At 37.0% G+C, this 15677-nt stretch overlaps 1 protein-coding gene across 1 annotated transcript in view; it reads right to left on the minus strand.

Moving 5' to 3' along the window:
* LOC107677842 (5-hydroxytryptamine receptor 3A-like) overlaps nt 1-15677 on the minus strand; it is a 27320-nt gene that overhangs the window by 321 nt on the left and 11322 nt on the right. Inside the window, exons 7-10 of the mRNA XM_016472929.1 lie at nt 11933-12105; nt 11660-11826; nt 5404-5614; nt 1079-1204 (exon numbers count right to left, since the gene is read on the minus strand). Of these exons, the coding sequence (XP_016328415.1) occupies nt 1079-1204; nt 5404-5614; nt 11660-11826; nt 11933-12105 (677 nt within the window). The remainder of the gene's footprint in view (nt 1-1078; nt 1205-5403; nt 5615-11659; nt 11827-11932; nt 12106-15677) is intronic.

The raw sequence follows: 15677 nt of genomic DNA on the forward strand, positions 1-15677 counted from the left end.
TATATACTTTATTATTTTTTTATTTTTACAGTGTGGCTATATAAGTTCTCAAATTGACCCGAAGGAGAGGATTAGGGACACTTTACAGTTTTTTTTTGTTTTTTTTTACACCCTCAAAAACTCATAATCTAGTCATTCATTCTTTTATTTATTCAATTATTTACTTATTACTTTATAAATTGCCATTTATTAAATTGGTCTGATTCTGTAAATCACATTGTTTTCACAGAATATACAGTCAATTAACATGTTTCTAAATTCTTCAATTTTCAATGCCGGCTTTCCCAATAAAATCATTGATGATGGGGGCACTATCAACACCTAAGAGCACCCATTTTTAAATTCTGTCACTTACTTTCTTTCTTACTGTACATTTTATAAAGTAGGCTAATGTTGACCTATTTACTTTAAGATACGATGTTGCCATGAATGTACATTGAACCAGAAATGTAGAATGGTTTACAGTAAAAGGAATCTGAATCATAAAAAACAATGGATTTCATATTGTCTATTCTTTTGTATGCAGGTAGAACTGAAACATAAATTAGTGCAGTTTTTCTAATTCCTTCAATTGTTAGCTCAAGCATTAGAGATTGGTGTTTTTATGTTTGTTTGTTTTCATTGTTTTTGCGAGGAGAAAAAAAAAATCATTTTTCCATGAATATGAAACTAAACCCAACCTGCATTCTTGAATAAAACACTATGAATAAAAGTTATTACTGTGTGCCATATCATATAAGATATCACTATGGAAACCAATCCTTCCCAAGCACAGACAGAAAAACAATAATGGTTATTATGTAAAGAACCAAGAAGGTCACATCTGTCATTCTTGAAACGCTGGTCCAGCACAGAGATGCCTTTTCTTGTTGGTTTTGTTGAGTTCCAGCCAGATACTCAGTTAAAATCTGCTTCAGAAGGTCCAGAGTACAAGATTGTTGTTCATTCTGATCTCTGACTGAGCCTTGAGGGCGCTGCAGGGATCTTATAGCATCTGTGAGACAAAACATGGCTCTGGATTAACACTATATTTCTTCACTATATTTCTTTCTACTATATTTCTTCTGTGTAAACCTACCAGCAGTTGTGGTTTCTATTGATGCTGCTGGTCTATTCTCTGCTCCTCTGGCCATCAGAAAATTCACAAGGATGGTCTCCAGAATGCTGAAGCCAATTAGACTGAAAATCACACTGCAGTAAATCCCTGTGAAGACAGCAGTATGACTGCAACAGGTAAATGCCTCTGAAATAACACCTTGATGGATTATATCAGTGGTTTTCAATCCTGGTCCCACCCACCGCTTTACACATTTTGTATGTCTCTCTTATCTGACACACTCAGTTCAGTGCATGGAGCAGAGATTGTCTTACTATTGGGAGATGAGAGGCTCTGTATTACTTACTATTGGAGAAAGTATAATGGTCAACTTGGATCACATGTGCCTTAAAGGGGACCTATTATGCCCCTTTTTACAAGATGCAAAATAAGTCTCTGATGTCCCCAGAGTGTGTATGTTAAGTTTTAGCTCAAAATACCCCACAGATCATTTTTTTATAGCTTGTTAAATTTGCCACTTTTAGGGTATGAGCCAAAACGTGCCGTTTTTGTGTTTGTCCCTTTAAATGCAAATGAGCTGGTGCTCCCGCCTCCCTTTTCAGAAGAGGGCTGAGCTTCAAGAGCACATGCTCCGGCAATACCGGCAACAACAAATAATCTCATGCACTGAAACTGTTAGAAACTCTCAAGCAATCGACTCACATTGCTTTCATATGAAAATGAAACTTAACCACAGTGTCCTCAGCGGCTCAGATGGAGGGAGTCTATGGAGACTCCTATATTCGTTGGTGCATCCCAAAACACAACACTTGTAATGCCTGTTTGGGGCTGACATTGTATATCTCCAGCAGCTACAGCAAGAAAACAGTAATGGCAGACTGCTGCTTCTCACTCAGGGCTGTGTCTATGCTAACAGGGCAGAGAGCGACACAAATGGGCGGGACTTTTTCCCTTCAGTGACGTGTACGTAGGGAGAATCTGAAACCGCTCGTTTGCAGAGACTGTTTATTATTTATTGGGATTATAAAAAAAATGAGTGGGTGGATTTTTACCATTATAGGCTGGTTGTTTTCACACACTACAGCCACACAACTGTTCAAACGCCTTATACAAAATATTTTTTGCATAATAGGTCCCCTTTAATAACTAATCACATTACAGTCTTGACGTCATTGAATTTCAGTCCGAGTTGTGCGACACTCAATCGCCGTTTACGGATACCATAGGAATGAATGACAAGTGCCGTAAGCTGAATCCCACCTGTCGCAAAAAGTCAGTGACTTCTCTTATAAAACAGCATTTTTTTTCGGTGTAAACTCTAAAAATAGTTCAATCCAAAAGTATTGTTCAGTGTAAAACATATTGAAGATTAGCCGATAGGCTGTTGATTCATTAAATGATAAACTGTTTCCTTGAAAAAGCTGTTTATTCAGTGTAGTGAAGACTCTCCTCCATTGACATCCATTAAAAAAAAAAAAACAGTCTCTGGTCTCCTTTACCACGTACTGCCAAAACGGAAGCATTTGCATTAGCCGTTATGCTTTTTTGGCAAAAGGTTGCATGCAGGCTTGCCTTCTAGTGGCTTTGCATGGAGCTCTCTCCTAATGAGCTTATGATCTGAATCAGGTGTGTTAAATAAGGTAGACAAACAAAATGTGCAGGGGGTTTCTCAACTCTGGCCCTGATGTCCACTTTGCTGCAGGGTTAAGCTCCAACCTTAAAGTCTGTGTAAAGTAATAATAAATATGTGTTCTGAGCTTGTCACACCACAGAAAAATTTGATATTAACCACCCAGCCAAATTAGAATGATAAAAAAAAAAGCCAAGCAAATAAAATAAGGTTTTGATACCTTATTTTATTTGCTTGGTGTTTTTTTTTCTTTTAATCATTCTTATTTGGCTGGGGTGGTTAATAACACACCTGAACAAGCCTGAATCACATGATGAATCACCTGAATCAGGTGTGTTAAATAAGGAAGACATTTAAAATGTGCAGAGCACTGGTACCCCAGTGGCCTGTAGCACGAAGCCGGTTTCAGGTTTTACCCAGGTAAGTTTACATTTAGTTTGAGCAAACTCTGAGTTTTCGGGCTCAAGAAGGTGGGTTGGTTTTTAGCGGGTTTCGTCGCCATGGTAACTTACGCTACACGGCTACCCTGCTCCGGAGCAGGTTTTATTCTGGGTTAGACATCACAAACCCAAACTGGACTAATCATCGGTGAGCAAAGTGACATATATCTTGTGCAATGAAGCCACTCCCCCGTATCTCTCACTCCAAATTAAAGCAGTTTACAGTCAAAGAATTTTAAAGACAAAAAGTCAGTATATACATATATAAGCTATATACTGTATATAGGCTATACACACACATACATATAGATAAGCTTTAATATATCCAACTTTTAAAATGCATAGACATATATTTTCTTTCTGCTGCCAAACTTTTGCTGCAGCAGAAGTGTTTATTCCTGCCTTGTAAATGCATTTAAATTTATTAAATTTTTAATAACGACATCTCTTAACCTTCAGCAGAAAAGTGAAATGCGCTGACTCTCGCGAGAAGTGAATCCAACTGATGCTTTGCTGATGCTCTCCACACGTTCCCTGTGATTGGTTGTTTGCTGAATGTGTCACACGTTCAGGTTCACGCGCTCCAGAGTTAATCACAAACTCTGGTTCAAATTCTGAATTGGGAGAGAAGGTTTATATCGAGCTTTGTGAGCCCAGTGAACCTGGGGCCCGTTCTTCCTACGTTGCTAACTCAGTTAGCTGGATTTGATTGTTGACAATTTGGCATGATCATGGATTATTTGGTTCTTCGAAGCTCATCCCGGAGTTGCTGTCATAGCAACAGGTCCGTAATCTTAAACCTGCTCGGGAGCAGGCTTATTTCATGGAAACAGGATTAGATTGCATCTTTTTAAGCAGAACTGATACTTAAAATCTGTCTGCTACCACTGCTACTTTATTACAAGAGTACCCTACTAATCCAGGGACAATAATTTAAAATAATAATCATTTAAAAAGTATTTTAAAGATAATATAATAATGTTGTGTAGTCTTTAATACTATAGACACAGCCAGTTTTACTGTGATCATAAAATGATTACTTCATAATTGTATTCGAGTCTTACACACATGCTATACAGATAATGTGGAGTCGTGCATTGATTTGAGTGGTGACAGATATTATGGGAGTGGCTTGATGGAGCGCAGGAGATGCAGATAACATGATCTTGACCCTTAAGAAACTTTAAATAATGCTGTCACGTAACAAATCTGTTCAAATATAAAATTAAATGAATTGCTAATTGCTACATTGAAATAAAAATGTAAAGCCTGTACAAAAATTAGAAATCGTGAATATAAATAATTGGGAATCATGTAAAAAAATGTAATAAAATAAAAACACATTTCATTTATCTATTATAAAATGTATGTAGTTTTGTTCGCTTGGCTGTTTCCTTATAAAAGTCCAGAAATTTGTCAAGTTTTTCGTCAGGTGTCTTTTTTAATATATGATTTCATTACGTTGCTGTCTTGCCGCCAGCCAATCGTTGCATTGCTGATCATGGCTTCGAGTATCGATACATAGCCCCTTTTAAACCAACCCATGAACGCGCATTTATCTCAGATAACTCAATCCAGCCATACTAATCATCAACAACAGGTGAGTTCGAAGAACCGAATTAGCCAGATCCTGATTAGCGTGATGATATCATCTTGGATGTGACATTTCATCTCGCTTCGAGTATCGATACATAGCCCCTTTTAAACCAACCCATGAACGCGCATTTATCTCAGATAACTCAATCCAGCCATACTAATCATCAACAGCAGGTGCGTTCGAAGAACCGAATTAGCCAGATCCTGATTAGCGCGACGATATCATCTTGTGTTGTGTATTTTGTTAACGTTGTTTATTTAACTATATCTCCCAGAATGCAGTGTTATGTTGTATCTGGAAGTGTTCCGGTAAAAGTTGATATATGAAAAACCAGTAAAGAGAGCAGTCACGCTAAATCAGTGCAAGTGTCAAGTGTTTAAGTGTGCCGTTCATTCTTTCTAAAGACACAACATCTTGGATGTGACATTTCATCTCGGATGTAATAAGCGACATACGAAGAACAGGCCCCAGGTTGGCTTTATCGGGTTTTGTCAACTCAAAACTTACTCTGCAACTCTGAGTTTGTTCATCTCGCTTTGTGCTACAGGCCACAGGACTGGAATTGAGAACCACTGAGATATGCTGTTGGGTATTTTCTTTGCACTAAGTGTAAACAGTAGTTAGATGATATGTGCACTGTGTAAATATTGTTTGAGTGGCATCAGCAGATGTTACTCACCAATCAGTGGGATTTTATCAGCTGTAGAGGGCAGCGTGTCATTTAGAATCAGCAGCAACACAGAAAAAGACAGCAGTAAAGTCACTTTAAAGCTCAACTTGTCTGTTCCACGTCCATCTATGAAGAAGGACATCACATCCAACACAAGAAAGAAAAATACTGGAAGTATGATGTTGATGACATACAGCAGAGGTCTCCTCTTTATGGTGATCTGCCATGTAGAAACAGAAAACATATAAACCAGTGGTTCTCAGCCATGTTACTGGAGCCCAAACACCAACACGTGAGGTGCGATCAAGTCAGAGCAAGATGGTGATGCACCATTTCCACATCTTTTTTTTTTTCAACTTCTACAAAATGATAAATAATGTGTATTTTTGCTTTTTTATGTTTTTATTCAAGTTAATGATGGTTTTAAATCATTCTATCTATCTATCTATCTATCTATCTATCTATCTATATACACAGTGTTGGGAGTAACACATTACAAAAGTAACGCCATTACAGTAGTATATTACTTTTTGCTGTAATGCAGTAATCAGTGTTGGGTTAGTTACTTCCAAAATGTTATACGTTATATATTACTTATTACTGTCTTTTAAAAGTAATTACAAATTACAATTACAAAATTATTGTCTCTGAATTGTAATGGAGTCTTCACTGTCATCAACCTCAGTGTGAATAGGGTTGACCATTTTGTCCTCCAACACAACTGTAATATCACATGTAAACAATATTTTAATTTTAGAGCATTTCCGTAGGCAGCACCAACTAAAGAAAAACCTACTTTTAAAGCTAAATGAAATATTATGCTTTTTACATGCACTGGTCAATTGGAGATTTTGGACTATTTTGCCTCCATAACATGACTAGTGGAAAGAAAAGCAACAATTACAATACGTTTCTATAAAGGCTGTTTCTAATTAATTTTTTCTCATGCCCTAAGCCGAACATTCCCAGACTTTCCATTTTTTACTGAGAGGTTTGTTCATAAGTCAATCCCATTTATTTATATTACATTTTGTTCCTAAAAATGTTTTATGGCTGTTACAGCATTTTCTGGTTTATGATAAAAAGTGAAAAGGAGGTGTCCAAAACCTCCTCTGTGAAACCTTCAACACTTATATTTCTTCTGCTAAGTCTCAAATCCAAAGAGATATTCTTTATAAAAGTTAAGAGTCAGCCACACCTACCTAAAACGGTTCGTTCTAACACGCCCCCACATGTCTACGTCACTATCTGGGAAGATTTGCATAACGCCGCCCAAATGTTCACGCAAAGAAAGAAGGCGTAACTTTTATTCTCGCTGTAGTATTGTTGCCGCCGCCGCCATGTTGTGAAGGCGCTGTGTGCTTCGTTGTGAAAGCGAAACTACTTTGTTTGTTTGTTATCTAGTGTGTCTATATGTTTGGTTGACTGTATTCTATTCTGATAATGAACAGGCTGCAATGTTTGCAATGCTGTATGTGTGTGCATGAGGCGCCGGCGCGATCGAACAGCGGAAACATACTCCATAATTTTAGGTCATACAGATCATTCGAAACTGCAATGTGTTTACATTTTATTTTAGAATGCACTTTCTGTCATCTCGGTTTTCTTTCGCTGTTGTGTGCACTACAACAGATTGGTGACAGGGGGTCACACATTGCACAACTTTTCAATAGGAAGAATCGGCAACAATTTTGTCTGGTCTTCAAACTACATTTTCACAACCAAACATATGTAATAAGTGATGCAGGAAATAATGTAAGATCATGTGTGGGACAGGAGTTCTTGCATGAGACTGGATTTCTTCCTGTTAGAAATTGAAGCCCGCCAGAAGCTTGCAATACAAGTTGTCTGTATTGCAGACAAGAAGAATAGGAACGAGAGATGGTTGCTTGCAGAAGCCATGCATGCTAATGTGTTGTTGCAGATCTATGACTCCACCCCCTTGCCATGTACATTGCTCTCTCATTGGCTGTAGGTTGTCTCGCCGGTGTCATTTTCAGTTAAAACACATTTCAAACTGGGGCTTTCTGGGGGGTATTCCAAAAAGCATGTTATGTGACATACCCGGGTATGTTTGAGGATAAGCGAGCGGATAACCTCAGCTTTCAGTTCCAAAATCGGAGGTTACTTTCAGGGTATGTAAGTAACCATAGTAACTTGCTCTCTGAAGGTAACCTGCTCCGGAGCAGGTTATGTTCCAGGGTTAGTTCACGTCAGCACACGTGTGATCTACTGACGAGCCTTCAGTGGGCGTGACAGATAGCGCACAACATTATATAATATTACGATATGTAATATAGCCTATTATATATAAATGTATATATATATATATATATATATATATGTATGATATGTTAATGATGAAGCACTAATATAAGTAATAAATAAGGTAATATATTATTCTAATATGGTTATTATTTATTTTATTGGCATATATAACAGTTATCTATATAAATTATAGAACACTATGACAAGGTAATGTTTAATTTATTATATATTTATTTATTACATTTTATATTATCAACTCACACATGTATCTGCTTTTTCTATAATGTCTCAATTCTAAATCAAAATACATATCTGATATGACTTAATATATAATTAGCATCAAACAAACAATATAATTAATATACTCAAGGATTAAAAATTAAATGGAAAAAATGATTGCACAACCATCAATTAGGTGGCGATATGCACTAAGCACGTAACGACCATTGAACATAAGAAGAAGAAAGAAACAGCATGGCGCGCTTTTTCTTAGCGTCCGTTTCCATAGTGACTCGTCGATTCATCGCTCTGTTGAGAATGTCTTGAGTCTTAACCAGGAACATACTCTGAGTTGAATGAACTTACTTTCTGAAAAATGAAAGTCATATACACCTGGAATGCTTCGAGGCTAATTTTCATTTTTTGGGTGAACTAACCCTTTAATATCAATTTTGCACCCGCAATTAATGTTGAAAAAATATTAAAATTTCAACAAACCACCATTATTGTGATCAGTGTGTGCTCATCTGAAGTCGTTCAAAATGTTGAAGTCAATCTTTCATTACTGTTGTAAATGTTCTGTTTCACAAATGCAAAGATACTGTAGCAAAATATACAGAAATATTTAGACATCTACACTTATCATACAAACCTCAACAATGGTGACAATCATGAAACTAATTCAGATAAACAGATCAACTGCAACTGCAATGCCGGGAATCATGAATGAGTTTTGTACTGTTGATAGCCAGCATGCATTTCAGCATAAAATTAGATTTTTGTTGATTGTCACCATTGTTGAGTTTCACACGCTGATTCTTGATGTCTAATTGATTCAGCAGTTTAATGATTTTTTTTTTTTATATAGAATTTTCTGTTAATTCACAGAAGTATGAAAGCCATACCACTGTTTTAATCTCACACTGTAGTATCACAAATGTTTCACACATAAAAAAAAACATAACACACTTGTGAGCAGTTATTTAAATAACCTCACAATGATTACGGTCACCAAAACCTGATCCCAAAAGATCTTAGTTAGTTTTCATTGCCTCAACAAATGTATTTTTGTACATTGTTGCAAGTAACAATAAAAATCGAATATTAAAGTGCAACGAGTCAAGAGCCCAACTAAAGTAAACGCGGATCACAATAATGGTGGTTTGTTGAAATTTCAATATTTTTTCAACATTAATTGCCGGTGCAAAAGTGATGTTGATTCAATGCAATTAACATTGACAAATCAACAATTTTTAACATTGATTCAATGGTTGCTTGCTATCAGGGATAGTAAGTCCTTCTTCTTTTGTTTAATGGCGATTTACATAGCCTACTTAGTGCACATCGCCACCTATTTGGTGGTTGTGCAATCATTTTTTAATCTTTGTGTTTAATATTTAATCTTTAATTACTGATAATAAGAATTACATTGTTTGTTTGATGCTAATTATATAATAAGACATATCAAATATATATTTCATCCTAGGACAACATTATAGCATATGCTACAAAAGGAAAATTTTTTCCATTGTAATGTAGATCCATGATGTGTGAGATGACAATAAAACAATAAATATATTAGAATTAAATATTTAAATTTTACCTTTTTATAATCATGCTTTATAATTAATATATATCAGTACAACTAGATAGAATACCCTACTTTCTGGAATACCCCCCAGGACTCTGAGTCGCTGACAGGTCCAGATATTTACCATGCTAAATATCTCACAGGCATCAGCGACGCATCAGCGCTTTTCTCAGATTGCATCTTTGATAATACACACTACACGATTGTAACACATGTGAACAAACATCAATTTGCCTCTGATTTCGGGCATTTGTCAGCGATTTCAAGAAAACTGTTGCCGATTGAAAATTGGGGCTAAAATTGTGGAGTGTGTGCCCGGCGTAAGGCTGTGGCTGGAAGTCAGTTGTAGTTGCTGTGTTTCTCTTTTTTCTGTTCCTGTTGTTTTTCTTTCCAGCTGTTTGTTAACAACAGGTTCATCACTAATGCTGAAAAATTTCTTAATTAATCACTTATTTATATCATTAACACTACTTCAGTGTTACTTTTAACATTCAGTAGTGTCCATTTTTTGATGAACCCATGTGGGGCCGCCATGGAAACTGAGGTCAAAACTCCCAGCCAGTAAACCCATGTGGGGCCCAGATGTCTGTCTATGTACACAAGTTTTATTGAGAATTACAGAGGTTTAGATGTTGATGTTTTATTGAAAGTTATATTTGTCATCATTATGGAGAAGTGTTTGTGGTTTGTTGGAGAGTGTTTGTTTTAGTTGGGCAGTTGGCCCTTAAAATTTTGACTACTTTTTCTTTGACTGCTTTAACTGTGTTCATTATGGCAAGACAAGCAAACGAAACTGTGATAATGAAGACAATCATCATGCAATAGTCTGATTCTAGAGCCTAATACCTAACGGTATAAATGATGTGTTAATAATTTAACATTAATAATCCTTGACATTCAACAGTGCTGAAGAATATTAAAATACATTTTAAGAAAAATGCTTTGTGCTCCGGCATCATTTAAACACACACAGACAAAGATCTGTGTATGAATCTCAACAACGGTGACATGATTTATGCTGCAGTGCATTCTGGGTGCAGCATGCAAAAGTCATTTATGGCTCCCAGCATGTGATTTCAATAAAACATCAATATCTGAACCTCTGTAATTCTTAATTAGAACTTTTGTAGACATCTGAAAAAAATAAAGTTAATCTGGTTAGTAATGCATGAAGCTGGTAATGCTGTTTGTGGAATTGTTTAATCATCCTCTGCTGAGATCTTGAGAGATTTAAAGGGGTCATATGATGCTGCTAAAAAGAACATTATTTTGTGTATTTGGTGTAATGAAATGTGTTTATGCGGTTTAAAGTTAAAAAAACACATTATTTTCCACATACTGTACATTATTGTTGAGAAAGGACAAATTGAAATCGCATCATATGACCCCTTTAATGTCTTTTATTTGCAGTTGTTTTGCAGGCTGTGGCTGGAAGTCAATAGTGGTTGTGTTTCTCATCTCTTTTTTTCTTGAGCAGGCATTCGTCACCAATGTTCAGTCAATACTCGATTAATCACTTAATTATCTAATGAACTGCAATGCTGCTTCAGTCTTATTTTTAGCACTTCGTTGTATGCATACTGAGCAGTTTTCATTTCATTCATTAATCTGGGCTGACCCATGTGGGGCCCTCATGTAAACTGAGGACAAAACTGGTTGGGTCCCAGTTAGATAGCCCAGGTGCCACCCATCTGGGCCCCACATGAGTTTGCTGGCTGGGTTGCAGAGTTTTTTTTCTCGACAGGTAAGCTAAACTTAAGTCTTTGCCACATCCCCAGATAAAATAGTAAGATATTGTAAATATAAGAATACTTGCAAGGGTGTGTTGAGTGTAAGGGGCATTTTCAAAGGTTGTTTGAAAATATAAACATTTAAACAGTGGCTGTAATAAAAAATACAGGTTTATTTAACCATGCATTAAATAATGAAGACAGAAGGTTAAAATATATAAGTAAAATTATAATGAACATGTAATTCACTACAAATAATGTTTAGTGAATTTTTGTTCACGCATTATATGAAAACAGCACAGACTAAGACATCTCAATTGATCAAAATGAAGATGAATTAAAAAATGATACATCAATATTGTCGACCCAGCCCTTTGGTCAATGATTTGGTTGTGGTTTTTACCATTTTATTTATACATTTAAAATTGTCTTACACTACATACCTTGTGCACTGTACCTGATATATCAGCTGATCCTTCATATCCCATTCATATCCCACAGAAATATTAGACTTAACCATATTTATACTGAGGAGCTCCCACTCTCCCTGGGCCTGAAAGGTCTGCTTCGACTCGTGTGTTACCCACTCTGAATCTGCGAATGTTAGAACTTTAAGCTCCTCAACTGTGGGAACAGACACAATAATTATATTCATTTATATTAACTCAAACAGTTTATTAGAAGTAACCATGTTTGTTTGTCAACCCTGATTCATGGATTTCTGATGTACTTGAATATGCTGAAGATTGAAGTGTCAGATTGCAGCTGTGGATGTCGAATGGAAACTTGTGCAGGTCCATCTTACAGGCTGTAGTCAGAACTAAAATGTCCGACAAGACTGTAAAGGCATAACAGTAGAACTGCACATATGGAGACTCCTTTGTTCCAAAATCTGTCTTGATGCTAAATGGACAAAACAAAACATTGATGACTGGAGACAACAGCTACATAAAACGAATCAAAGTAACCTGTACAGACTACTGAAATACAAAAAGTTCTGTCATTTAAACTCTAAGCTGATAGGTCCTTAACTCAATCTACTAGTAATCACATTGTTATCTACATGGTGCTTGATTTCTGTTGCATTAACATCCAATGAGCTTGCTGCTCAACATTCAAATACTTGACCAGTGTTTGCTGTAGCAGTTTGTAGCACGCTTTCAGAAAGCATCTGAAATCAACATCTAAGATAAGTGAACCCTCCTTTACTCCATACCAATGCGCATATTACATGGATTGCCTTATTAATTCCTAAATGAGAAATCATAAACACGTTTTAAACTAAGCTTTTAAGTTTTAAACTTACATTTGATGCAGGAATGAATGACTGAAGAATGAATGTGGCTTTAAAATCCATCAGGGCAAAATTAAATGCATGGTGCAGATAAGCACAGTGCAACATTACTTCTGGTGAGACGCAAGAGGAGCCCAGCCTGGAGACACCCCACAGTGCCCAGAAACTCCAAGCGCAAAACTCTTCGGCTCCAGATAAAGTAGTTCAGAATCATCTGATCAAGTGGCCTGCGGCAAACCAGTATAGAGCATGGCACCAGTTCAACGAAGATGTGGCAAGAATCATTAACACCACAGCAAAGGGAGATGCAGATAAATGGCTTGAGATGGTGACCACCATCATTGTCAATTTTGCAACAGAGAGGTTTGGCATTGAAGAGTGCAAGACCAGCAGACCAAAATACACCATGAACCAAAGGGCAGACAAGATCCACAAGCTGCGGCAAGAGCTCTGCACTTTGGGCAAGACAGTTCAAGGTAGAAACTTAGGAGGAGAAACCTCCACTAGTCAAGCTCCGGTATAGCTTTAGGAAGGAACTTGTGACCCTGTGCAGAACAGAGTGGGACAGAAGGTGGAGAAAGAGCAAGGAAGCAAGCCGCGTTTATGGCCAGTCCCTTCAGGTTCACAAAACAGCTTTTGGAGCAGAAGCAAAGTGGACATCTAACTTGTTCCAAGGAGGAAGTAGATTGTTACCCGCACAACACCCTGAGTTAGCCTAAAAGGGAGCAAGAGCTAAGCCCCTCAGAGCCCTGTTGGATGTACCAACTCCCATGGTGGATTTCACTGTGGATACTCCAGGGCCTGGAAAAAGTCATATACTAGGCAAGGATAAGTTTTAAGCCTGCCAAGTCCAGATCCATGGTGCTGAAAAGGGGGAAAGTAGTAGACAAATTCCGCTTCAAGTTTGGTGGGATTCAGGGTCGGAAATTAAAGGGGGCGCATGGCAAAAATGCCACCAAAATGAATAAAAATACCCCATAAATTCAAGATAAAGGGGCAAAAATTGCATTGTAAACAACAAAAAGAGGCATCTTAAACAACACAGTGCAGATACAATGTAAATAAAAGATTCATTTCGTAACTTCAGTAATTGTGTAAATAAAAGATTCGGGGGCCCATGGCAAAAATGCATGGGCAGCAGCTACGCTAATTATGTCTCTATTTGTTTCTCTGTTTTTGCCACGGGATTGACATCCCTTGGTAACTAGGATTTACACAAGCTTCAGTCTGGATCCAGAACACCTGAGAAGAGATGATGCCAACCCCTCAGAGGACCTCAGATGATGCCAACTCTGAAACAACATACAGAATTACCAAATTTTGCTAGTTTGAATGCATCATATAATAATTTCTGTTAATAGTGTTCATCATCTGTTTGATTACGTCTTTAATTGATTTTTCCGTACATTTCTGCCATATGTACATTAACTGACAGTCACCACAGATAAGCTACCACTAAATATTGTAGAAACGTAATTTGCTGTAAAGTTGCTTTGCAACGATTTGTATCGTGAAAAGCGCTATACAAATAAACTTGAATTTAATTGAATTATAACGGGATTTTTTGCATAACTTGCGCTAGACTAGACTTAACATCATGGACCAACATGTTTGTCTGTGAAACCAGAGCCAGAATATATGACAAGCCGTTACTCAAAAAAGCAGAAAATTGCAAAAATTGCCCCTTAATGGAAAAGTTCATTTCTGACCCTGGTGGGATTGTAATCTACTCCAAGATGACGCCGCGTATGGCCACCTCGGTGTGGGGCTCTCCAGTTGTTTTAATGTTTTTGTTAGTTTTTCAAACACAAGTTTTTTACCAGGGATGAACTGCTGAACATTCGGCAGTACACATCACACAATCTTCTACCGGTTTTTGATTACTTGGACATTTTGCTGAACATTGTAGTCGGCGGAGCAGCAGTGCTGTTCAAGCGTTTTAAGATGTGCAAGCGTGTTTACATTCCTCCGCAAGAGTGTGTGAATGCAGCGTTACAACGGCTGGCTGATGAGATCGCAGACACAGAACAACAACACCCGGACTCTATTATAATCATTCTTGGTGACTTTAATAAAGCAAATCTCTCCAGTGAACTGCCAAAATACATACAGCATGTTACATGTCCTACAACAGACTATAATATACTGGACCACTGTTACACCACAATAGAAGATGCATATCATCAGAGGTGGAAAGAGTACGAAAATATTCTACTCAAGTAAAAGTACCATTACATTAAAGACATTTTACTTAAATACAAGCAAAAGTACCAGTCTAAAAATCTACTCAAGTAAAAGTAAAAAGTAGCTCATTTAAAATGTAATTCTTAAAGTAAGAATTACTTGGTTACATTTTAATAGTGGCAGGGAGGCAAAAATGGGATAGACCAAGGGTGTCAAACTCAGTTTCTGGAGGGCCACAGCCCTGCACAGTTTAGATATAACCCTAATTAAACACATCTGATCCAGCTAATCTAATCTTTTAGGCTTATTTGAAAACTACATGGTATGTGTGTTGGAGCAGGGTTGGAACTAAACTCTGCAGGGCTTCGACCCTCCAGGAACTGAGCTTGAAACCCCCGGGATAGGCCTATAAATCTCAAACTAGTTGTTTTTAATTAAAGGAATCAGTTATTTAGAATAATAAGACATTTGGGCTGTTACCAGGCAAATTAAATCAGTATCAACAAAATTCATCTTTTCAATGCAGAGGAAACACAGAAGCTTCATCGGAAGTGGCATTTAGATGTATTTACACACTGTTTAATGCAGGACATGAATGCATTTAACCTGCAGTTACAAAAGCAGAAATAATGTTTTGATATATAAGACATAAAATGTTGAATACTCATTTGAAATTATAAGGGAAAAAAGATCAAAACATACTTTAAATGTGAAATTAAAACCGCCAGTAGGTGTCAGCAAGTCACTGTTAATAAGTGAGTCATTGCGATTGAACCGAATCATTTAAACAGTTGATTCATTCAGGAACGAAACACCATCATGTTGATCAGAGACGCAAAACTGTGCTGTGGCTGTGTTTGGAATGCTTTTTCTGTTGTTGTTGTTGGCGAAATAGCGCAAAAACAGCCAATATGGTGTCTATAACGTAAGTCTCTTGATATTAACTTATTGTTTATTGAACTGTTGTATAAAATCAATATCACATTTGTAACCATGC

The sequence above is a fragment of the Sinocyclocheilus anshuiensis genome, unplaced genomic scaffold, assembly GCF_001515605.1.
Source record: "Sinocyclocheilus anshuiensis isolate Anshui unplaced genomic scaffold, SAMN03320099.WGS_v1.1 scaffold173, whole genome shotgun sequence".
Lineage (NCBI taxonomy): Eukaryota > Metazoa > Chordata > Actinopteri > Cypriniformes > Cyprinidae > Sinocyclocheilus > Sinocyclocheilus anshuiensis.